At 51.7% G+C, this 26,528-nt stretch overlaps 1 protein-coding gene across 8 annotated transcripts in view; it reads right to left on the bottom strand.

Annotated features, from left to right (window-relative positions):
* Nucleotides 1-26,528, bottom strand: part of LOC116942196 (adhesion G protein-coupled receptor L2-like) — a 213,143-nt gene that overhangs the window by 73,437 nt on the left and 113,178 nt on the right. For all 8 annotated transcript variants that reach the window (XM_032953872.2, XM_032953862.2, XM_032953909.2 and 5 more), the window contains one exon: nt 5,893-6,106. In XM_032953872.2, the coding sequence (XP_032809763.2) occupies nt 5,893-6,106 (214 nt within the window). The remainder of the gene's footprint in view (nt 1-5,892; nt 6,107-26,528) is intronic.

Here is a 26,528-nt window from a genome sequence, read left to right as displayed (position 1 = left end):
GAGATTGAAAAGCGCGTAGCTCCGGTGGCTTCTTAACATCACAAGGAACCGCGCGCTCCAGACAGCCGCGGAAGCGCTATCCGAAAGCGCCCCGCGATGCAGGTGACCCGTCTGCGTCCGATGGCCAGCCAAAAGCCGCCGCCGCCGCGAGGGTGAGTGGGAGTTCCGCGTGACGGTTTACGCAACGACCCTCACCCCAAATCGCCCCACGCGCCCGTAATGCCCACGTCAACCCTCCAAGAGCGCTTCGCCCCGGATGCCATCGTTCCAGGGTCAATTGTTCACCAACATTAATTTCCCAAAAGGGCCTCCTCCTCCTGCCTCCTCCTCCTCCCTCCCTCCCTCCTCCTCCTCCTTTAAACATTTCTGCTGGCGGCAGCAGTTAGCGGGGAATGAAAATACCGCGTTTGCGCGGTCGGCGATAATTGCGGCGGTGACTCAGTGAGCATGGTTTTGTGTTTTTTTTTTCCTTTATTTCTGAGCGCCATCCTCTGGAGGTACGGGGGGGGGGGATATCAGACGGAGGCAGCGCAGAGCGCTTAATGAGCATTTGATTTAAAACGAGAATGCGTGGTCGGTCGCCCCCCCTCCTCGCCCCGCACACAAAAAGCCAAAGATCCCCCGTATAGTCTTCAACAGACTGTTGCGGCAAGTGCAGTTAGGCGAGCAGCACGGCTGGAGGCCGGCACCGTGGCACACGACGGGGGCGGGTTTGGTGGGTGGCCAACAACACGCCCGGTCGACTTTGTCTCCCGCACGAGGTACTCATTTGAGGCTGAGTAGACCTAGGGAGGCCCAGCCACCGGTCCACATAGTCGTCACTGCTGCCGTGGCCGTGAGCGGGAATTGAACTCGGGTCTCCGGGTATGAAGCGCAGCGCGCCAACCGCTGCACCACCGCTCCCCACACACCTACAGTCACAAACACACGTGTGTGCGTGTGTGTATGTATGTCGAACTTCTTTCGCACCGTACGTAGTCAATCGTGCTAATCGGAGGCGCGTAACCGGTTCACGACTCGGTGATGAGCACTAACTATTACGAAGACCTATAATAACGCTGTAGCCTCTGCCGGGCAATCGGAAACTGGTTATGACTCACTGATGAGCACTAATTATCACGAAGACCCATGGCGCACTGATGAGCGATAATTATTAGGAGGATCCCGTGTGACACCGTCGCCTCTACCGGGCAATCGGAAAACTGGGTATGACTCACCGATGAGCACTAATTATCACGAAGGCCCATGGCGCACTGATGAGCGATAATTATTAGGATTCCATTTGACACCGTAGCCTCTACCGGGCATTCGGAAAACTGGGTATGACTCACTGATGAGCACTAATTATCACGAGGATCCCACATAACTGTGCATGACCCAACTGATGAGCTTTAACAATTACCAAGTCTCACCCCCCCCCCCCCCCCCCACATACAAGCTACCAGCAAGGATCAGCAATGCTGGTCCGGATACAGATGTTAATAGGAAAGACAAGTCACGTAGAAGGGAAACAATAAAATAATAAAAATATTAAAATATTATTAAAATATTATTATTTTTAATTATTTTATTGTTTCCCTTCTACGTGACTTTACCGAAAGAACCAAGCATATGAATGCCTGCAGTCACGAAAGCTGTAAATCGAAAGGAAAGACGAGGTTTTGCGCCTCCGATTTGCACGGTTGGCCGGCTAAGGTACGGTGCGAAAGAAGTTCAACATACATCCGGTGCCTTTGTCGATCCACTGCTGGATGAAGCTCTTCCCATGTCGTCGCCATCCCTCATGCACGACGACACAGTGCTTCTTGCCCCTGCGCGTGAGCCGACCTCATCACGTGGTTCAATGGTCCCCCTAATGGCCATTGGGGCCAACTGAAACTAACAAATTTCGGATAGGCCCAGCCCTGAGATCGAACTTAGCTTTTCAGAGGCATTGCCTCAGTTTCTCAACATGAGCATTGTAAGCTGAAGGAGAGAGAGAGAGAGAGAGGGAGAAAGACACACAAGGCACCGGAGCTCGAACCCAGAACGTTTGAACTTGCTGGCTTCGTTCCCTGACGAACGTTTAATTAGAGAGGCACCCAGACCCAGGGTTCAAACCCAGGGCCCCACAGCGACTGGGGCTCTGTGTGACTCATAACAAAATAATATATATATAAAAAAAACTTTTTAAAAACACGCTTTAATGAAACGTACCGTACGAGTAATGGAAGAAGTCCACGACTCCAGGAAGTGGCCCTGAAGCTCGCCACAACGTAAGTGGCCCGTGGTCAATTACAGCCAACGTCAGTTGACCGTGGACAATTAGACCCAAGCCGAAACATAACGTGTAAAAAATAATGTTTAAAAATATATTTCTATTTTTTTATGATAGAATATAGTACTGTGATCAGTATGACATAAGTCTACCAAGTTTGCAGTCGATACCACATTGGCAAGTGGGTTAAAATCGAGTTGCAAGATTTGAGGATACAACAAAAACAGACAGAGTGAGTTAAATAAAAGCGTGTAAAAACAACATCATCAGCCAGAGGGGGGGAAGATAGAGACACACCCATTCCCAGGGCGTGAACCCACAACCTCGTAGGTGCCCGGCGCATCGTCTCTACGCGACGACAGACGAGATAGAGGAAAGGACGCGGAGATGCAGCGAGACAAGAAGAGCGACGCAGATGAGGGCTGGCGGAGTGAAACGAGACAGATGAGCACTTTGAAAACGAGACAGACGAGCACTTTGGTTATTTCGGCAAAGTCACGTAGATGAAAAATTAAAATAAATAATAATAATAATGAAAAATAATAAAATGAAAATAACTAAAATTAAATCACGACGTTTCGGGCGCAACACAAGCGAACACGGATGCTAATCGGAGGTACGGGAGAGGGACAATAAACCAAGCACAAAAAAGCAGTTCTAACAACAAATGAGTTTTTAATATATGGGAGTCTGTGGGTCTCTCTGTGAGTCTATGGCTCTCTGTGTGAGTCTATGGGTCTCTATGAGGCTGTGGGTGTCTGTGTGAGTCTATGGGTCTCTATGAGGCTGTGGGTGTCTGTGTGAGTCTATGGGTCTCTATGACGCTGTGGGTGTCTGTGTGAGTCTATGGGGTCTCTATGAGGCTGTGGGTGTCTGTGTGAGTCTATGGGTCTCTATGATGCTGTGGGTGTCTGTGTGAGTCTATGGGTCTCTATGAGGCTGTGGGTGTCTGTGTGAGTCTATGGGTCTCTATGAGGCTGTGGGTGTCTGTGTGAGTCTATGGGTCTCTATCTGAGTCTGTGAGTCTCTATGTATGCATGCAGACTTTCTTTCGCACCGTCTGTAGCCAGAGAAAAAATCCACGCGACCACAGGGAGAACACGCAAACTCCCAACTATACAGGCGTGAGGGTCGGGATCGAACCACGACCTCCTCCTGCATACCGGGGCGAGGGAGTTAACATCTCCTAGCACACCGTGCTAATCGGAGGTGTGCGGGAAGGAAAACCAAAACCAACACTAGACGTGAAAAGGCGTTCTAAAGAAGTGACTTTTCAATCGAGACGATCTGAGAGTGCGTAGCTCCAGTGGCTTCCTGATGTCCCGATGCAACCGAGGAGCCGACCGCAAAGCAACAAAAAAACCAACAACGACAGGAGCAGGCAGAAGCAGCAGATGCAATGACAAAACCTCGACGGAATCGCCCGGGAATAATCAAGAACGGCGATAACGACAGCGGCGGTGGTGGGAAGTACGGGGGGGGGGGGGGGGGGGGCTGGGGGCTGGGGGGGGGAGCACAGGCAGCAGACAGCAAGACGCGGGTGTGGACACAAGCCGTCATTTGAAACCAATTTAAAATTGGATTCGTAACGCCACCTGAACACTTGCTTTCAGGATTCCGATTAAATATTAATTTTGGCGAGCGCCCCGAGACGAAGAGGGGAGAGGGGGGTGGGGATGGGGGGGGCGGCGAGCTTCGGGAGCATTCATTATTAACGACGGCGTTTATTGGACGGAACGTCGCGGGGGGAAGGCAGGCAGAGAGCGTGGGCGCACATGGTCGCCGGGCAATTTATGCGGAAGAATGTGAAAATCATTTAGAGGGGGGGGGGGAAATAAATACGCGAGCAACGACGGGCGACTCCGGGAGGAGAAGAATAAGAAGAAGAAGAAGCAGAAAATGATATCGCGTTTAATCAGAACCCGCGACTCAGAAAGCAAGAGGTTTAAAGAGATACAGATATTCTTCTTCTTTCGAACGGCTGATGTACGTATGTAATGTTGAACTTCTTTCGCACCGTACGCAGGCAACCGTGCGAATCAGAGGTTTGGGACAAGGACAACAAACTAAAAGGCAGAAATAAGTTCTAAAGAAATTCGTTTTCAATCTATGCGAGCCTGTGGGTCTCCATGTGAGTCTGTGGGTCTCTGTGCGAGTAGTCTGTGGTTCTCTGTGTGAGTCTGTGGGTCTCCATGTGAGTCTGTGGGTCTCCATGTGAGTCTGTGGGTCTCTGTGCGAGTAGTCTGTGGTTCTCTGTGTGAGTCTGTGGGTCTCCATGTGAGTCTGTGGGTCTCTGTGCGAGTAGTCTGTGGGTCTCTATGTGAGTCTATGGGTCTCCATGTGAGTCTGTGGGTCTCTACATACGTATGTTGAACTTCTTTTGCACCGTACGTAGCCAACCATGCCAATTGAAGGGTGCCGGGGAAAACCGAACACAACAAGTAGTTCTAAGCAAATTATTTTTGAATCTAGAAGCTCCAATGGCTGCCGAATATCGGAAGGAAGAGCATTCCAAGACGGCCGCAGACGCGCTATCTGAAAGCGCAACCGTTCGACGTCTAGCCAAAAGCCTCTGCGAGGATGATCAGAGTTTGCGTGATGTTGCTCTATGCTCCTAGGCGAGATCAGCGAGGTGTTGCGGTTCATTTGTGGCGAGCGCTTTGCGCGCGACGAATGCGACCTCACAACGCATTCGTTTGGCAAACGGGAAGCCAACGCAGACGCAGAGCAACAACTTACGCAGCTCCACATTCAGGTGGTCAAGCCAGACAACCGCTGTCGGGGGGCAGCTGGGTAGCGTATCGTCGCCGTGATGATGATGTCTCCTTCGTATTTGCGGATCGTGCCGCAGCGTCGTTACGCGTTGCACGGTCTTGTTCCCGGATGACCGCGGTCGCACCGCTACCGGAGAGTTTTTAAATCGTGTGTGTGTGTGTGTGTATATTATAGCGGATAAGAGCGCGTACACGTGCGCTCGGGATGATGCCTCGGTGTCGCGGTTAGTGCGCTCCCGTAACGGCGAGGATTCCCAGAGGTTTTGCCCGGTTTGGATGTCCGGGGCGCGGCAGTTAAAACAGTGGCGGGGTGGTGGGGGGTGGAGAGGTTTCCAAAAATCGCACGCAAACAAAGACCTCCCCCACACCCCCTCCGTGTAAGCCTTAACAGACTGTCGGGGGCAAGTGCTGCTGTTAGCGCGAGCACCCTATGAAGGCCGGCACGGCACACGAGGGGGGTGGGCCGGCCGGCACCACGCCCGACCGCCTTTGTCTCCCCAGTGGCGACGTTCATACATCGCACCGGGTGCTCATTTGAGGCCGAGTCGACATAGTGGAGGGGCCTAGGACCGGTTCAGATTCTCGTCACCGATGTTGGCCGTGAGCGGGTAATCCAACTCGGGTCATGGCCGGGGCTCGCAGCGCAGCGTAGCGCTGACCGCCACACTGCCGCTCCCACAAAGACAAAGATCCCCCCCGGGCGTAGCCTTCACAGACGGTTGGGGCAAGTGCTGATGGGGCGCGCGCACCTATGAAGGCCGGCGCGTGCGGTGCCGAAGGCTCGCTGCTGGCCGGAGGTCACGGACAGACCCACACACACACGCACACACACACGCACGCGCTCCCGACACTCGCGCCCACCTCTGAGCCATGATGCGGAAGCTCTCGTCCTGCAAGCAGGCCGTGTTCTGCATCTTGGCCGGCTCGGAGTCGCAGATCTGGTCGTTGGTGCGGCCGTAGTTGGCCGAGCTCACGACGATCACGTCGCTGCCCGGGCAACGGAGGTCGATGGGGTAGCCCTCGCACGACAGCTCCCGCTGCACCAGGCCCTGGGGCAGCGCCAGGCGCCCGGAGCCTGCGAAGGGGCACGACGGACAGAGAGAGAGAGAGGTTGGACGAGGTCAAGAGGTCGTTATCGTTATCGTCATCATTTGCATTATTACTTGCACCCGCTTACCCGGGGAAACGCCTCAGAGTGTCAAGGGTCATTATCCTGGAGGGTCCTGCCAGGGTTTCACAGTAGTGGCCGATGTTGCACCTCCGATTGGCACGGTGGGCTACGTACGGTGCGAAAGAAGTTCAAAGTACACACGTACTTTGGCAAGTTTCGTCAATACCAGCTAAAGTGTACGGGGGGTTATTTTTCCCCGTTGCGGGAGGAAACCGGAGAACCGCAGAAGGACGCCCGAGTCGGGATTTGAACCCAGGCGCTGCTTGCTGTGATGCACAAGCGTCACCGGCCAATGTGGAATTTCCAGGATCTCCAAATTGGGATGAGCAGCCAAACACCCCCCATTCAAATCCAACGGTAACAATCAACTTCTTGGTTCTTTCGGTAAAGTCACCACCACGTAGAATGGAAATAAAACAATAAAAATAAAACATAATAATGAGAATAGTGAGAGTTTTATTTCGTTATGTTTTATTTTTATTCTTTTATTTCCATTCTACGTGGTGGTGACTTTACCGAAAGAACCAAGCAGGTGAATCCCCGCAGTCACGAAAGCTTCAAATGCAACGGTAACAATCAGAGCTCCACACAGCTTTCGCTCGCCCTGCCAGAGAGAGAGAGAACGAGGAGGAGGCCTCGAAGGCGGTTGGACACGCGGGAGGAAAACGCACACGTTGCGAGGGGGCAACGCTCTATCCCGTGCAGACGGAACGGGCGGAGGGAGTCGACGTCGTCGCTGCAACCACCTTCTCCTGGCAACTCCTTGACGCCCAAAGGCAAGGGGAGTTTCGCAACATCTGCGCGGTGATCCGCGAGCCCTCGCTGCTGGCTCCCCAGCGCCGGATTAGGGGCGGGAGACCACGTGCCGCAGCGCAGCCACCGCCAGGCCGGCCAGGGGACGCTTATTGTTCGGCGAGCGGTCCGTGGATCGCGCGCAGATTTTTCAAAGCTGGGCAATGACGCGATGGCGGCCACCCCCCCCCCTCCTCCTCCACCTCCCCCCCCTCCTCCAACCCCCTCCCCTCCTCACCCCCCCATCACCCTTATTCACCCCAACCCCCTCCTCCACCCCCCCTTCCTCCACCCCCCCTCCCCCCCTCCTCCAACCCCCCCTCCTCCAACCCCCTCCCCTCCTCACCCCTCCATCACCCTTATTCACCGCAACCCCCCTCCTCTAGCCCCGCGCCCCCACCCCTCCTCCACCCCCCCCCCTCCGCCACCCTCACCCCGCTCCCCACAACCTCCCTCTGCCCCCCACCTATGCAGGGTGGGGGTTTTCTCCTTGGGGTTCTCCGGTTTCCACCCACACGGACGAAGCCAAACTCTCATTAGAAAGGAATTTGCTAAATACCCAACAAGAGGGTACGCGGAGGGACAAACCCCCCCCCCCCGCCCCCCCCCCCCCCCCCCGAGTACCCAGCGGAGAATTTCCTGGGCAGATAACAAATTCATCATCAGGCATGCTTGATCCACTGCTGGATCGTTAGTTTGTAGCGTTTGTTGTCGTAACTTTCTTGACCCGCGCCCGACTGGACAACTGTGGGAAGGATCCTTCACGGCTCATCGGATTTCTCACGTTTCTACTGACTGAACTAATTTTATTACGTGACCGGGCAAGGCCTACTGAGCTACGCAGCTCGTTTCCGGCAGCCACCTGACCACAAACGACAGCTCAAAGAGAAGTGTATGTACGACGAACAATTTTCGCACCGTACGTAGCCAACCGTGTTAATCGGAAGGCGCGGGAAACCTGATAGCAGCCAAATACTCTCCAAAACGCGTGACGTCGATTCTAAATGGGGAGGGAAAAACCGGAGGACCCAGATGAGAGAGAGAGAGAGACACCGCAAACTCCAAACCCACGGACCTCCTGCATACCACGCGAGGGAGTCAACATCTCGACAACTCCGTCGCTATTCTAGAGCATCGTTCGTCGTCCTCGCCGCTCGCCGCAAACGCGCGCCGCTCACCCTCAGGGGGCACCAGTTTACTGCTTGGGCGCCATTAACCCGAGCGCGCTTGGGATTTGCACCGAGAGACGGAACAGGTGGGGCAATTACAGGGACATGCGCAGGTTAGAGAAGTGGTTCAAACCACCCGTGACGTAAACGCGGGCTTGGGCAGGCCGCGCCGTTGCCTTGAAGGAATGATGGCCGACTGTCATGAAATAATGACAAGAGCACGCGGCGGCGGCGGGGGGGGGCAGAGGAGTGGTGGAACGCCGTCTCGTCTCGTCGGCACGTCTACGGGAAGGTGGGGGGCGACGGAGCGATGAAATCGGGGCTCGTGAGCGACGGGAGGGGGCCGAGGGCGGATTATCACACCGCAGGGTCGTGGGAGAAATGGCGACGACTGGGAGAGGCCCTCAATCCAGCAGTGGATGGGCCATGGCCGATGATGACAATGACGGATGATGATGATTTTTGATTTAAAGCTTTCGTGACTGCAGTAATTCATATTCTTAGTTTTTTCGGTAAAGTCACGTTGAAGAGAAACAACAAAATAATAAAATATATATAAAACAATAAAAAAATTCTCACGACGTTTCGACCATAACTCAAAAAACTAAGAATAGGATGATGATGATGATGTTGGACGCCTCTATGTTTCGCGACGCAGGAATGCCGTGCTCGCTCGCGCGCTCGCTCTCTCTCGTGCCGAGACAATTCTCCTGCTTGTTTTTTTAATTTTAAACTCTCTGTTTGTACAATTAACAGGGACGCAGCCGCCGCCGCCGCCGCCGCCGCTACCACAAGAGTCCTTACTTTGTTGTCCTTCCCCCCCTCGCACCTTCGATTAGCACGGCCGCGGCCACACGCGGTGCAAACGAAGTTCAACGGACACACGGTACGTGCAGTGCGGCAGTTAGCAGCGGCAACGGCTCTCTCACCCGGCAGCGATACACAAGGCGGGGGGGGGGGGGGGGGGGGAAGGAGAGGTACCCATGTAAAGTGTGAGCACCTCTTCTGAAAACGTGTGGTCACACCGCTTGGAAGAGTAGGCCTAATACAATCGGTGGGGGCGGGGGGAGGGGGGGGCTCTTTTGAGCTCTCTCTAGTGGGAAGGCCCTTCCGCCAGCATTGGCATGAGCAGCCAACTACAGGGGCTGCGCCCTCTTACCCTTGTATCTATGTACGAGCCGTGTTTCAAAATCATCTCAAACCTCCCGTGAATCACGTGATTTCTGCATGGCACAACCCCCCCCCCCCCCCACCACCACCACCACCACCACCGCGCCCACATCCGAATCGCTCCCCTCTCCCCACCGCCGCCCACTGTGAAAACAGACTCTTCCGCTCGCGCCTCTCTCAACTCCCTCCCGGCTCTCCCTCTCCTTCTCTCCTTCCACTCTCATCGTCGCCCTCTCGTCATCCCCCGGCATGTTGGCCCGGTCATTCCCTTTTCCCCACGTCCTCCTGCAACCGCCCGCCGTTCCTCCGTCGTCCTTCCCGCTGCTCATCTCGGAGCTGTGCCCTCCACCTCCGCCACCACCTCCTCCCGTGTTCCTTCCCCCGCACCTCCGATTACAGGCGCGGGGTTGGCTCACGCAACGGTGCGAAAGGATTTCAACGTACGTCTCGGCGGCTTCCGTCCCGGCCTCTCGTTCCCTTCCACCGCTCACCTTGCCCCCCACCCCCCACCCCACCCCCCACCCCGGCCTCCCCCTCTTTTGTCTGATGCCTCTTTTGTCTGGCAACCGGCTCACCCAAACCCTCCCCCTTGGCCGAGGTGTGGTGCCACGGGTAGGGAGTTGTGTCGCGAATAATTACAGTGCGCGCAGCTATAGAATATCAAAGAAGAAGGGGGGTGGGCGCGGGGGGAAATGTCTTAAGAGAGAGAGAGAGATAGGGAGGGGAGGAGGGGGGCGGGCGGGGGGGGAGCACGGCGCGCTTTATACATCGCGTATCGGCGGAATCTTTAAGAGACTCGGGCAGCTGCGATGGGAAGAATGACTTTGTGTTTTGGCAGACAGACAGGCAGCAGCAGCAGCAGCAGACAGCCCGTTTGAGAGACTAAACAATGCCATGCTCATGATCAGTGCAGCATTCTGCGCATGTTTGCGTGTGATTTGAGCACGTGCCCAGGTGTAAACGTGCCTGTCTACGTTGGTGTGTGTCGGCATGTCCGTGCGTGTGTGTGTGTGCGCTATGGTCCGTGTGTAGTTTTGGCTCTGTGTCCAGGCGTAAATGTGCGTGTAGGTTGAATTTTGCGCGTGCCCGTCAACGTGACCTGCCAGCGGGTTTTCAACCCTTCACTTCGCGCGTGAATTTGTTCGCGCGCATTTGTTGTGTTTGGTCGCGCCTGCGTGCGTGCGTGCGTGCACAAACGTGTGTGTGTGTGTGTGTGACCTCCTGTCAGCGGAGCCTTCGACGCTTCACGTTGACCTTAAAGCGCACATAGCCTGGCACAAGTGCCGTGGTGGCGTCACCGCCACTTGGCGGTTGTTGCTGCGTGCGGGGTTCGGGTAGCGCAGTGGTTAGCACACTGCGCTTCAAGCCCAGGTGCCTACGTCAGATTCCTGGTCCCCGCTTACACAAGTTACGGAACATCTGAACCGGTGGTGCGGCCTCCTCTTGTCAAATTGAGCCTCATATGGGTACAGTATCCGCGCTGGGTCTTTCACAAACACCTTCTTGTGAAAGACCCAAACGCCGAAGATCCATGGGATTGACCTTCCACGAAGCTGATGGTCCCACCCTAAATAGCATCCACACATGCCTTGGCCGATGCGGATAGCTGATGCACAAAAGGAAAATTAAAACCTGTCCTGTGGCGTGCGACTGCGATAATCCAGAACAGACCGTACGATGTGTAGCGACGCAGTGCCCCGATCCACAAATACCAAGGAGACATCACAGCGATACACTACTCCGCTGCTCCTGACGCGGTTATCTGACTCGACAAGCTGAATGTGAAATTGTAGTCGTTGCTCTGCCATCTACATCAGCCATACGGAAGAAGAAGAAGAAGAAGTGTGTCAACACTAGCACTGGGGAGACAAAGGCGGCTGGGCATAGTTCTGTCAACACCACCACCACCACCACCACTCCGTGCACTCTACGGTACTTAATAGGTGCTCACTAACAGCACAATGAATGCACCGACAGCCTATTAGACTACACGGGGGAGGGGGGGGGGGTTTGTTTTGTGTGAAGCAGTGATAACAACAGTTGTAAAGCCTGAATGTGGGATCTGTGTGTGGTTTACATGGGTAGATGTACACGTGTGTGTGTGTGGTTTACATGGGTAGATGTGCACGTGGTGTGTGTGTGTGGTTTACATGGGTAGATGTGCACGTGTGTGTGTGTTTTACATGGGTAGATGTGCACAAGTGTGTGTGGTTTACATGGGTAGATGTGCACGTGTGTGTGTGTGTTTTACATGGGTAGATGTGCACGTGTGTGTGTGTGGTTTACATGGGTAGATGTGCACGTGTGTGTGTGTGTTTTACATGGGTAGATGTACACGTGTGTGTGTGTGTGTGGTTTACATGGGTAGATGTGCACGTGTGTGTGTGTGTGGTTTACATGGGTAGATGTGCACGTGTGTGTGTGTGGTTTACATGGGTAGATGTGCACGTGTGTGTGTGTGTGTGGTTTGCATGGGTAGATGTGCACGTGTGTGTGTGTTTTACATGGGTAGATGTGCACGTGTATGTGTTTGTGGTTTACATGGGTAGATGTGCACGTGTGTGTGTGTGTGTTTTACATGGGTAGATGTGCACGTGTGTGTGTGTGTGTTTTACATGGGTAGATGTGCACGTGTGTGTGTGTGGTTTACATGGGTAGATGTGCACGTGTATGTGTGTGTGTTTTACATGGGTAGATGTGCACGTGTGTGTGTGTGTGTGTTTTACATGGGTACATGTGCACGTGTGTGTGTGTGTGTGGTTTACATGGGTAGATGTACACGTGTGTGTGTGTTTTAGATGGGTAGATGTGCACGTGTGTGTGTGTGGTTTACATGGGTAGATGTGCACGTGTGTGTGTGTGTGTGTTTTACATGGGTAGATGTGCACGTGTGTGTGTGTGGTTTACATGGGTAGATGTGCACGTGTGTGTGTGTGTGTGTTTTACATGGGTAGATGTACACGTGTGTGTGTGTGTTTTACATGGGTAGATGTGCACAAGTGTGTGTGTGTTTTACATGGGTAGATGTGCACGTGTGTGTGTGTGGTTTACATGGGTAGATGTACACGTGTGTGTGTGTTTTACATGGGTAGATGTACACGTGTGTGTGTGTGTGGTTTACATGGGTAGATGTGCACGTGTGTGTGTGTGTGTGTTTTACATGGGTAGATGTACACGTGTGTGTGTGTGTGTTTTACATGGGTAGATGTGCACAAGTGTGTGTGTGTTTTACATGGGTAGATGTGCACGTGTGTGTGTGTGTGTTTTACATGGGTACATGTGCACGTGTGTGTGTGTGTGTGGTTTACATGGGTAGATGTACACGTGTGTGTGTGTTTTAGATGGGTAGATGTGCACGTGTGTGTGTGTGGTTTACATGGGTAGATGTGCACGTGTGTGTGTGTGTGTTTTACATGGGTAGATGTGCACGTGTGTGTGTGTGGTTTACATGGGTAGATGTGCACGTGTGTGTGTGTGTTTTACATGGGTAGATGTACACGTGTGTGTGTGTGTTTTACATGGGTAGATGTGCACAAGTGTGTGTGTGTTTTACATGGGTAGATGTGCACGTGTGTGTGTGTGGTTTACATGGGTAGATGTACACGTGTGTGTGTGTTTTACATGGGTAGATGTACACGTGTGTGTGTGTGGTTTACATGGGTAGATGTGCACGTGTGTGTGTGTGTGTGTTTTACATGGGTAGATGTACACGTGTGTGTGTGTTTTACATGGGTAGATGTGCACAAGTGTGTGTGTGTTTTACATGGGTAGATGTGCACGTGTGTGTGTGTGGTTTACATGGGTAGATGTACACGTGTGTGTGTGTGTTTTACATGGGTAGATGTGCACGTGTGTGTGTGTGTGGTTTACATGGGTAGATGTGCACGTGTGTGTGTGTGGTTTACATGGGTAGATGTGCACGTGTGTGTGTGTTTTACATGGGTAGATGTACACGTGTGTGTGTGTGTTTTACATGGGTAGATGTGCACAAGTGTGTGTGTGTTTTACATGGGTAGATGTGCACGTGTGTGTGTGTGGTTTACATGGGTAGATGTACACGTGTGTGTGTGTGTTTTACATGGGTAGATGTACACGTGTGTGTGTGTGTGGTTTACATGGGTAGATGTGCACGTGTGTGTGTGTGTGTGTGTTTTACATGGGTAGATGTACACGTGTGTGTGTGTGTTTTACATGGGTAGATGTGCACAAGTGTGTGTGTGTTTTACATGGGTAGATGTGCACGTGTGTGTGTGTGGTTTACATGGGTAGATGTACACGTGTGTGTGTGTTTTACATGGGTAGATGTGCACGTGTGTGTGTGTGTGGTTTACATGGGTAGATGTGCACGTGTGTGTGTGTGTGTGGTTTACATGGGTAGATGTGCACGTGTGTGTGTGTTTTACATGGGTAGATGTGCACAAGTGTGTGTGTGTGTGTGGTTTACATGGGTAGATGTGCACGTGTGTGTGTGTGGTTTACATGGGTAGATGTACACGTGTGTGTGTGTGTGTGGTTTACATGGGTAGATGTGCACGTGTGTGTGTGTGGTTTGCATGGGTAGATGTGCACGTGTGTGTGTGTGGTTTACATGGGTAGATGTGCACGTGTGTGTGTGTGTGGTTTACATGGGTAGATGTGCACGTGTGTGTGTGTGGTTTACATGGGTAGATGTGCACGTGTGTGTGTGTGTGGTTTGCATGGGTAGATGTGCACGTGTGTGTGTGTGTGTTTTACATGGGTAGATGTGCACGTGTGTGTGTGTGTGTTTTACATGGGTAGATGTACACGTGTGTGTGTGTGTGTTTTACATGGGTAGATGTGCACGTGTGTGTGTGTGGTTTACATGAGTAGATGTGCACGTGTGTGTGTGTGGTTTACATGGGTAGATGTGCACGTATGTGTGTGTGGTTTACATGGGTAGATGTGCACGTGTGTGTGTGTGTGGTTTACATGGGTAGATGTGCACGTGTGTGTGTGTGTGGTTTACATGGGTAGATGTGCACGTGTGTGTGTGTGTGGTTTACATGGGTAGATGTGCACGTGTGTGTGTGTGTGTGGTTTACATGGGTAGATGTGCACGTGTGTGTGTGTGGTTTACATGGGTAGATGTGCACGTGTGTGTGTGTGGTTTACATGGGTAGATGTGCACGTGTGTGTGTGTGTGTGGTTTACATGGGTAGATGTGCACGTGTGTGTGTGTGTGGTTTACATGGGTAGATGTGCACGTGTGTGTGTGTGTGTGGTTTACATGGGTAGATGTGCACGTGTGTGTGTGTGTGTGGTTTACATGGGTAGATGTGCACGTGTGTGTGTGTGGTTTACATGAGTAGATGTGCACGTGTGTGTGTGTGGTTTACATGGGTAGATGTGCACGTATGTGTGTGTGGTTTACATGGGTAGATGTGCACGTGTGTGTGTGTGTGGTTTACATGGGTAGATGTGCACGTGTGTGTGTGTGTGGTTTACATGGGTAGATGTGCACGTGTGTGTGTGTGTGGTTTACATGGGTAGATGTGCACGTGTGTGTGTGTGTGGTTTACATGGGTAGATGTGCACGTGTGTGTGTGTGTGGTTTACATGGGTAGATGTGCACGTGTGTGTGTGTGTGGTTTACATGGGTAGATGTGCACGTGTGTGTGTGTGTGTGGTTTACATGGGTAGATGTGCACGTGTGTGTGTGTGTGGTTTACATGGGTAGATGTGCACGTGTGTGTGTGTGTGGTTTACATGGGTAGATGTGCACGTGTGTGTGTGTGTGTGGTTTACATGGGTAGATGTGCACGTGTGTGTGTGTGGTTTACATGGGTAGATGTGCACGTGTGTGTGTGTGTTTGTTTTACATGGGTAGATGTACACGTGTGTGTGGTTTACATGGGTAGATGTGCACGTGTGTGTGTGTGTGGTTTACATGGGTAGATGTGCACGTGTGTGTGTGTGTGTGTGGTTTACATGGGTAGATGTGCACGTGTGTGTGTGTGTGTGTGGTTTACATGGGTAGATGTGCACGTGTGTGTGTGTGGTTTACATGGGTAGATGTGCACGTGTGTGTGTGTGTGTGGTTTACATGGGTAGATGTGCACGTGTGTGTGTGTGTGGTTTACATGGGTAGATGTGCACGTGTGTGTGTATGTGTGGTTTACATGGGTAGATGTGCACGTGTGTGTGTGTGGTTTACATGGGTAGATGTGCACGTGTGTGTGTGTGTGTGTGTTTTACATGGGTAGCTGTGCACGTGTGTGTGTGTGTGGTTTACATGGTTAGATGTGCACGTGTGTGTGTGGTTTACATGGGTAGATGTGCACGTGTGTGTGTGTGTGTTTTACATGGGTAGATGTGCACGTGTGTGTGTGTGTGGTTTACATGGGTAGATGTGCACGTGTGTGTGTGTTTTACATGGGTAGATGTGCACGTGTGTGTGTGTGTGGTTTACATGGGTAGATGTGCACGTGTGTGTGTGGTTTACATGGGTAGATGTGCACGTGTGTGTGTGTGGTTTACATGGGTAGATGTGCACGTGTGTGTGTGTGTTTTACATGGGTAGATGTGCACGTGTGTGTGTGTGGTTTACATGGGTAGATGTGCACGTGTATGTGTGTGTGTGGTTTGCATGGGTAGATGTGCACGTGTGTGTGTGTGGTTTACATGGGTAGATGTGCACGTGTGTGTGTGTGTTTTACATGGGTAGATGTGCACGTGTGTGTGTGTGTGGTTTACATGGGTAGATGTGCACGTGTGTGTGTGTGTGGTTTACATGGTTAGATGTGCACGTGTGTGTGTGTGGTTTACATGGCTAGATGTGCACGTGTGTGTGTGTGTTTTACATGGGTAGATGTGCACGTGTGTGTGTGTGTGGTTTGCATGGGTAGATGTGCACGTGTGTGTGTGTGTGGTTTACATGGGTAGATGTGCACGTGTGTGTGTGTTTTACATGGGTAGATGTGCACGTGTGTGTGTGTGGTTTGCATGGGTAGATGTGCACGTGTGTGTGTGTGTGGTTTACATGGGTAGATGTACACGTGTGTGTGTGTGTGGTTTGTATGGGTAGATGTGCACGTGTGTGTGTGTGTTTTACATGGGTAGATGTGCACGTGTGTGTGTGTTTTACATGGGTAGATGTGCACGTGTGTGTGTGTGTGTTACATGGGTAGATGTGCACGTGTGTGTGTGTTTTACATGGGTAGATGTGCACGTGTGTGTGTGTGGTTTACATGGGTAGATGTGCACGTGTGTGTGTGTGGTTTACATGGGTAGATGTGCACGTGTGTGTGTGTTTGTTTTACATGGGTAGATGTACACGTGTGTGTGGTTTACATGGGTAGATGTGCACGTGTGTGTGTGGTTTACATGGGTAGATGTGCACGTGTGTGTGTGTGGTTTGCATGGGTAGATGTGCACGTGTGTGTGTGTGTGGTTTACATGGGTAGATGTGCACGTGTGTGTGTGTTTTACATGAGTAGATGTGAACGTGTGTGTGTGTGTTTTACATGGGTAGATGTGCACGTGTGTGTGTGTGTGTTTTACATGGATAGATGTGCACGTGTGAGTGTGTGTTTTACATGAGTAGATGTGCACGTGTGTGTGTGTGTTTTACATGGGTAGATGTGCACGTGTGTGTGGTTTACATGGGTAGATGTGCACGTGTGTGTGTGTTTGTTTTACATGGGTAGATGTACACGTGTGTGTGGTTTACATGGGTAGATGTGCACGTGTGTGTGTGGTTTACATGGGTAGATGTGCACGTGTGTGTGTGTGGTTTGCATGGGTAGATGTGCACGTGTGTGTGTGTGTTTTACATGAGTAGATGTGCACGTGTGTGTGTGTGTGTGGTTTACATGGGTAGATGTGCACGTGTGTGTGTGTGTTTTACATGAGTAGATGTGCACGTGTGTGTGTGTGTTTTACATAGGTAGATGTGCACGTGTGTGTGTGTGGTTTACATGAGTAGATGTGCACGTGTGTGTGTGTGTGTGGTTTACATGGGTAGATGTGCACGTGTGTGTGTGGTTTACATGGTTAGATGTACACGTGTGTGTGTGTGTGGTTTACATGGGTAGATGTGCACGTGTGTGTGTGTTTGTTTTACATGGGTAGATGTGCACGTGTGTGTGTGTGTTTTACATGGGTAGATGTGCACGTGTGTGTGTGTGGTTTACATGGGTAGATGTGCACGTGTGTGTGTGTGGTTTACATGGGTAGATGTGCACGTGTGTGTGTGTGTGTTTGTTTTACATGGGTAGATGTACACGTGTGTGTGGTTTACATGGGTAGATGTGCACGTGTGTGTGTGGTTTACATGGGTAGATGTGCACGTGTGTGTGTGTGGTTTGCATGGGTAGATGTGCACGTGTGTGTGTGGTTTACATGGGTAGATGTGCACGTGTGTGTGTGTGTGTTTTACATGAGTAGATGTGCACGTGTGTGTGTGTTTTACATGGGTAGATGTGCACGTGTGTGTGTGTTTTACATGGGTAGATGTGCACGTGTGTGTGTGTGTTTTACATGAGTAGATGTGCACGTGTGTGTGTGTGTGTTTTACATGGGTAGATGTGCACGTGTGTGTCGTTTACATGGGTAGATGTGCACGTGTGTGTGTGTTTGTTTTACATGGGTAGATGTACACGTGTGTGTGGTTTACATGGGTAGATGTGCACGTGTGTGTGTGGTTTACATGGGTAGATGTGCACGTGTGTGTGTGTGGTTTGCATGGGTAGATGTGCACGTGTGTGTGTGTGTCTGTGGTTTACATGGGTAGATGTGCACGTGTGTGTGTGTGTTTTACATGAGTAGATGTGCACGTGTGTGTGTGTTTTACATGGGTAGATGTGCACGTGTGTGTGTGTGGTTTACATGAGTAGATGTGCACGTGTGTGTGTGTGTTATTTACATGGGTAGATGTGCACGTATGTGTGTGGTTTACATGGTTAGATGTACACGTGTGTGTGTGTGGTTTACATGGGTAGATGTGCACGTGTGTGTGTGTTTGTTTTACATGGGTAGATGTACACGTGTGTGTGTGTGTTTTACATGGGTAGATGTGCACGTGTGTGTGTGTTTGTTTTACATGGGTAGATGTACACGTGTGTGTGTGTGTTTTACATGGGTAGATGTGCACGTGTGTGTGTGGTTTACATGGGTAGATGTGCACGTGTGTGTGTGTGTGGTTTGCATGGGTAGATGTGCACGTGTGTGTGTGTGGTTTACATGGGTAGATGTGCACGTGTGTGTGTTTTACATGGGTAGATGTGCACGTGTATGTGTGTGTGTGTGTTTTACATGAGTAGATGTGCACGTGTGTGTGTGTTTTACATGGGTAGATGTGCACGTGTGTGTGTGTGTGTGGCTTGCATGGGTAGATGTGCACGTGTGTGTGTGTGTGTTTTACATGGGTAGATGTGCACGTGTGTGTGTGTGGTTTGCATGGGTAGATGTACACGTGTGTGTGGTTTGCATGGGTAGATGTGCACGTGTGTGTGTGGTTTGCATGGGTAGATGTGCACGTGTGTGTGTGGTTTGCATGGGTAGATGTGCACGTGTGTGTGTGTGGTTTACATGGGTAGATGTGCACGTGTGTGTGTGTTTTACATGGGTAGATGTTCGTGTGTGTGTGTGTTTTACATGGGTAGATGTGCACGTGTGTGTGTGTTTTACATGGGTAGATGTGCACGTGTGTGTGTGGTTTACATGGGTAGATGTGCACGTGTGTGTGTGTGGTTTGCATGGGTAGATGTGCACGTGTGTGTGTGTGTTTGTTTTACATGGGTAGATGTGCACGTGTGTGTGGGTTACATGGGTAGATGTGCACGTGTGTGTGTGTTTTACATGGGTAGATGTACACGTGTGTGTGTGTGGTTTGTATGGATAGATGTGCACGTGTGTGTGTGTGGTTTGCATGGATAGATGTGCACGTGTGTGTGTGGTGCAGCAGCGGTTAGCACAGTGGGCTACCATCTAAATACGATCCCATGCCAGGGATAACATGTGGCAGCCGGTGTCCCGTGTGTGTGAGCGCGCGTGCAAATTCATTCATGGTTGTGTACGTGTGCATAGTTCATGGGAGGGGTAGTGTAGCGGTTAGCGCGCTGCGAACCCGGACACCCGGGTTCGATTCCCGCTCACGGCCACAGCACCAGTGACGACTATCTGAACCGACCCGGGGCCTCCCCTGGGTCGATTCGGCTTCAAATGAGTACCTGGTGCGGTGTGTAGTAAACATCGCCACTGGGGAGACAAAGGCGGTCGGGCGTGGTGCTGGCCACCCACCCCCTCGTGTGGCGTGCCGGCCTTCATAAGTGCTCGCTAACAGCACTTGCCCCAATTTCTCTACCTTTACCACCGCCCACACCACCCCCAGTCCGTGAGTTTCGGGCTTTAGCCCCCGCGGAATTACTGGTGCCCCCCCTCCCCCTCCTGCGGTGCCCCCCCCTCCGCACCTCCGATTAGCACGGTTTGCTACGTATGGTGCGAAAGAAGTACAACATTACATACACTGTACACTGCTACACACTATGCTACTATGCACTATATACGACACTACACTATTATACGACATTGAAAACTCATTTCTTTCCAACTGCTTTTTTGTGTGTTTAGTTTGTTGTCCTTCCACCGCACCTCCGACTAGCGCGGTTGGCTATGTACGGTGCGAAAGAAGATCAACGTACTGTGCATATTGCCCGCGCTTTGTACCGGGCTCCTGTCAGAAGAGAAAAAAAATACCAGGGGAGAGATTAGTCTCGTGTGACCTCACCCACCATGGTGCAGGGTGTAGTGAGTTCGGTTGGATCCAGTCATAGAGTTCGGTTGGATCCAATCATAGAGTTCGGTTGCATCCAATCGGAGAGTTCGGTTGGATCCAATCGGAGAGTTCGGTTGCATCCAATCATAGAGTTCGGTTGGATCCAATCATAGAGTTCGGGTGGATCCAATCATAGAGTTCGGTTGCATCCAATCGGAGAGTTCGGTTGGATCCAATCGGAGAGTTCGGTTGGATTCAATCGGAGAGTTCGGTTGCATCCAATCGGAGAGTTCGGTTGGCGAGTGAATGTTGCCAATGGCTGGGGGCCAGCGGTGTCCAGATCGGAGGAGGCTCGTGAAGGACGCTCCTGCTGGGTGGTTGGACTGCGGCAGCCGCCCTCCAGCAACAATGCGGCGACACTCACAGCAACGAATAGCTGACACACACTGAGACGCAAGAGGGTCTCTGTCTACTTCTTTCATATGGCCGATGTAGATGCGGCGCAAAAACTACGATTTCACATTGAGGTGGTCAGGCCAGACAATAACCGCGCCAGGAGCAGCGGAGTAGTGTGTCGCTGTGGTGATGTCCCCTTCGTATTTGTGGATCGGGCCATTGTGTCGCTATACGTTGTTTCGGTCTGTTCCGGATGACCACAGTTGCACACCGAAGGGTTTTTCATTTTCCATTTGCGCATCAGGTATCCGCATCTGCCATGGTTTGTGCAGTGGATGGCGGTTTACGGTGGACCGTGAGCTTGACTGACTGACTAATGACGTTTCCTGTAATGTAGATGGGTTAAACGGATGATAAAATAATTGTTGTTATTATTATGATTTATAGTCCTTAGATTTGGCTGGCCCGTCTGGAAAGCTCTTCCTTCCGATATGAGGAAGCTACTGGGAGCAATGCACTTTGAAATCATCATCATCATCATCTCGATTGAATAATCGTTTCTTTGGAACTCCTGTTTGTGTTTAGTTTGTTATCCGTCCCCCGCACCTCTCCGTTGAGCACACGGTTGGCTACATGCGGTGCAAAAGAAGCATACATTTCCGGATGAAGGTCTCCCAACATGACTCTGCCGGTCACGTGGGTTGCTTGACCATACTTCACCACTATGGTCAGTGTGTGAAGGTTGGAGAGGGGGCGGTTGGGGGGGGCCGTGACCGGGAATCGAACTTGCAAAGCGCGCGAACCACTGCACCACTGCTCCCCGCAATAATAATAATACTCTTACAAAGAATAATAGCGATATTCCTGGTTCTTTCGGTAAAGTCACGTAAAAAAGGGAAACAATGAAATAATGAAAATATAAAAACAATAAAATTCTCACGACGTTTCGACTGCAACACAAGCCATCATCATCAGGTGATGATGATGATGATGACGTTTCGACTGCAACACAAGCAATCATCATCAGGTGATGATGATGATGATGACGTTTCGACTGCAACACAAGCAATCATCATCACCTGATGATGATTGCTTGTGTTGCAGTCGAAAACGTCGTGAGAATTGTATTGCTTTTATATCTTTATTATTTTATTGTTTCCCTTCTACGTGGTGGTGACTTCACCGAAAGAACCAAGAATATGAATCCCCGGCAGTCACGAAAGCTTTACATCAAAATGTAATAATAACGATGCCAATTAAGCTACCCGGACGGAGAACAAAAAAGGCCCCATTAGCGAGTCTCAGGACTCATTCTTTGTGACGTTTGACCAACTGCTTTGACGAGCGAGCAGGACAACGCAAGAGGGCTTTTCGACTGCCTTCTCCTGTGCGCCGCTCGCGGACCCTTTTCATATAGATATATAAAGGGTGCTTCAAAAATTGTTTTTAACACTTCCGAGAAATGTGCAAGAAATTCCACGAGGAAATGTTGCCGCCTCCGTTGCTCCGGATGCCACCTGGAGAAGATTCCAGGCGCGTGCGTTGACAACGATGGCGAACCAGTTGGGAGGCTCTTGGGGCTTTTTGAAGCTATTAACATTGCATTTGTTATCATGTTACCGTGTGTTATCCGTTCTTCTGCCATTAAAAACGATAGTCCCATGTAAGTGTTAACATTTGTGTGTGTGTGTGTATATATATCGCTCCACCGCTGGATGAGTGCCTCCCCAGGGCTCGTGGGTCAAATTTGGCCGGGCCTCACCACGCCGGACGGTGCCTGCTCAGTGCCTGCCGGTGAAGGCTGGCGGGCGACCAAAGTCGTGGGAGCACAGAAGTACAGTACAGCGCGACGGATCGTCTCGCAGCGTAGCGCCCGCACCGCAGCCTACAGCACCCGACGCGTGTACAGCGCAGTGGCCGCCCATCCGGGCACTATCCAGGCTCAACGCTGCTTAGCTTCCGAGAAGATTGAACATCTCAATTACGTCGATCAGTCAAAATCGTCTCAGCATATTTCCTTTTTTTTAATTTCCTCCTTAATTCATTTCCTCTCACCTTGCGGCTCTCTCCTCCCATGGTAACTGCACTTCACTATCTCGCTCTCTCTCGCTCTCTCTCTTTCTCGCACAAGTGCCGCCTGCCTGCATGCCCGGCTTTCACTCACCCACTCGCTCGCTCTTTCTCTCCACCTCCTTCATCTCTCTCCAGCTTCTCTCCTCTGCTCTCCATCGCTCTACCTCTCCAGAGCATTTCACTAATGAATGTTGGGGAGCGATGCGCGGCAGGAATACCAAGTAGATATTTTCAAAGACGGCGAAAGGGGGGTCGGGTGGGGTGGGTGGGTGGGTGGGGGAGGGAATCTTCAGCGGTGCTCATTACAGAGGCAAACGCACACTCTCGCTTGTGCGCGCGTGCGTTCACAATTGACTGCCACATTCATTCATTCATTCTGCCATTCAGTCATTCACTGCTCCGTTTGCCAATTATTGGCATGCCGCCGATTGGCCGAGTTGGGCGTGATGTCGCTGCAGCTAAAATATAATCAATCAATACAGATTAGAAATAATGATGACGTTTGCTGGGTGAACGTCTAGGCAATTACTGCACAGTATTGCTGCACACTGAGGCGTCTGTGTGCAGCCTCAATACTAACCCCAGCCTCAATACTAACCCCAGCCTCAATACTAACCCCAGCCTCAATACTAACCCCAGCCTCAATACTAACCCCAGCCTCAATACTAACCCCAGCCTCCCACTGACCCACAACCTCAACACCGACCCACAACCTCAACACCGACCCACAACCTCAACACCGACCCACAACCTCAACACCGACCCACAACCTCAACACCGACCCACAACCTCAACACCGACCCACAACCTCAACACCGACCCACAACCTCAACACCGACCCACAACCTCAACACCGACCACAACCTCAACACTGACCCACAACCTCAACACCGACCACAACCTCAACACCGACCACAACCTCAACACCGACCACAACCTCAACACCGACCACAACCTCAACACTGACCCACAACCTCAACACTGACCCTCAACCTCAACACCGACCACAACCTCAACACCGACCCACAACCTCAACACTGACCCACAACCTCAACACCGACCCACAACCTCAACACTGACCCACAACCTCAACACTGACCCTCAACCTCAACACCGACCACAACCTCAACACCGACCCACAACCTCAACACCGACCACAACCTCAACACTGACCCACAACCTCAACACCGACCACAACCTCAACACCGACCACAACCTCAACACCGACCCACAACCTCAACACCGACCCACAACCTCAACACCGACCCACAACCTCAACACCGACCCACAACCTCAACACCGACCCACAACCTCAACACCGACCCACAACCTCAACACTGACCCACAACCTCAACACCGACCACAACCTCAACACTGACCCACAACCTCAACACCGACCCACAACCTCAACACCGACCCACAACCTCAACACCGACCACAACCTCAACACCGACCACAACCTCAACACCGACCACAACCTCAACACCGACCCACAACCTCAACACCGACCCACAACCTCAACACCGACCCACAACCTCAACACCGACCACAACCTCAACACCGACCCACAACCTCAACACCGACCACAACCTCAACACCGACCACAACCTCAACACCGACCACAACCTCAACACTGACCCACAACCTCAACACTGACCCTCAACCTCAACACCGACCACAACCTCAACACCGACCCACAACCTCAACACTGACCCACAACCTCAACACTGACCCTCAACCTCAACACCGACCACAACCTCAACACCGACCCACAACCTCAACACTGACCCACAACCTCAACACCGACCACAACCTCAACACTGACCCACAACCTCAACACCGACCACAACCTCAACACCGACCACAACCTCAACACCGACCCACAACCTCAACACCGACCCACAACCTCAACACCGACCCACAACCTCAACACTGACCCACAACCTCAACACTGACCCACAACCTCAACACCGACCCACAACCTCAACACTGACCCACAACCTCAACACTGACCCACAACCTCAACACTGACCCACAACCTCAACACCGACCCACAACCTCAACACCGACCACAACCTCAACACCGACCACAACCTCAACACCGACCCACAACCTCAACACCGACCCACAACCTCAACACTGACCCACAACCTCAACACCGACCCACAACCTCAACACTGACCCTCAACCTCAACACCGACCCACAACCTCAACACCGACCACAACCTCAACACCGACCCACAACCTCAACACCGACCCACAACCTCAACACCGACCCACAACCTTAACACCGACCCACAACCTCAACACCGACCCACAACCTCAACACCGACCCACAACCTCAACACCGACCACAACCTCAACACTGACCCACAACCTCAACACCGACCCACAACCTCAACACCGACCCACAACCTCAACACCGACCCACAACCTCAACACCGACCCACAACCTCAACACTGACCACAACCTCAACACCGACCCACAACCTCAACACTGACCACAACCTCAACACCGACCCACAACCTCAACACCGACCCACAACCTCAACGCCGACCCACGGCCTGCAACGCCGACCCACGGCCTCCTGAAAAACATCAACGAATAGTAATCGCGGCTTTTCCACCGGCTCGATAACACGCACCGCCACCAATATTGCCATTATCATAAACGTGAACAGGTTAAAGCGGTTGTGTTGCGTTTGCCGTTCATTTCGTTGCAATGATCTTCGCGGACCGCGCCCCCCCCCGCCCCCCCCCCCCGCCCCCGGTCGGTTATTGCAATCGCGTTCACAGCAACGTGAAAACGATGTTTGCCTGTGGCCGTTATTCCATCAGCGGTTCTTCCGCGTGAGTCATCGGCGTCCCAATTTGGCGAGGTTTCGCCCCGGGTAAACAATTGCCGTCAGCGCTGCCCGCGTGGGGGTTTGCCACGGTTGTGCCGAGCGGCGCTTGTGGAATGTTACGTTATTATTTTTGGTTATTTTTTGTTATTTTTTGTTTTGGTTTTGGTTTTTTTAGCGTATTGTCTGTTGTCGTAGGTTTCTGACACGCCCCTATCCGGACATCTGTGGGTGGGGAAAAAAAAAAAGAGCGTCAAAGCTCAATAAAAATGTATCCAGGACAAATGAAGATTCTGATGGTGATTTTTTACTACGCTCGCGTACCCAGGGTCTCAAGACTCTTTTTCAGGAGCGTCCTGCCAAGTTCGCACAGTTGGGGCGGGGGGGCGGGGGGTGATGTCACCATTTGTGAACTCGATTGAGTAGTTTGTGGGTAATGTTTCAAACGAAATCAAACTTTTATTTTTATTTCACCAGGTAAGGCCCAGCTACGTATTTATATAGCTTTTTCAGAAGCGACCTGGCCACAAATGATAGTTCAACGAAGTGGCTTATCGTCGTGTGGAAATTTGTAGCAGTAGACCAAATACTCTAAACGCGTGATGTTGATTCTAAGTGTGGAGGGGTAAAAGCGGAGGACGCGGAGAAAAATCCACGCGACCACGAGGAGAACATGCGAAACTCCAAATATGCAGGCCGCAAAATTAGGATCGAACCCACAACCGCCTGCATACCAGGCGAGGTAGCTAGCATGCCCTAGCCACCGTGGCGCCCCCATCCCAACGTTTCCAGCATCGAGATGCTCGGTCAAATATGAGTAGCGAGTGTTTAGGGGGTCCAACCGCGTTCTCGTTCGGCGCAATTCCGAAGAAGCTCCCGGCACGCGGAGCGAAACGTCGGACATCGTGCCGGACAAGGAGCGGCAACAATCCGAAAACACATCGGAGAATAGTTATTACTACCGTCATCGTCCTTGGCGCTATAATAATAACAATGCTACTGCTAAACCCCAGCCCAGAGGGCCATTTGAACATTTTTCAGTGGGGTTAAGCGGGAAAGCTGTGTGCCAACCAGCATTGACCAGAGTGGTGAAGTATGGTGAAACTATCGCCATGACCGACACGATCATAGGAGGCCTTCATTCACTC

This window comes from Petromyzon marinus, chromosome 1 (assembly GCF_048934315.1).
Source record: "Petromyzon marinus isolate PM22_M1 ecotype Great Lakes invasive population chromosome 1, UKy_Petmar_22M1.pri1.0, whole genome shotgun sequence".
NCBI lineage: Eukaryota > Metazoa > Chordata > Hyperoartia > Petromyzontiformes > Petromyzontidae > Petromyzon > Petromyzon marinus.
This window is presented reverse-complemented; position numbering and strand designations above follow the sequence as displayed.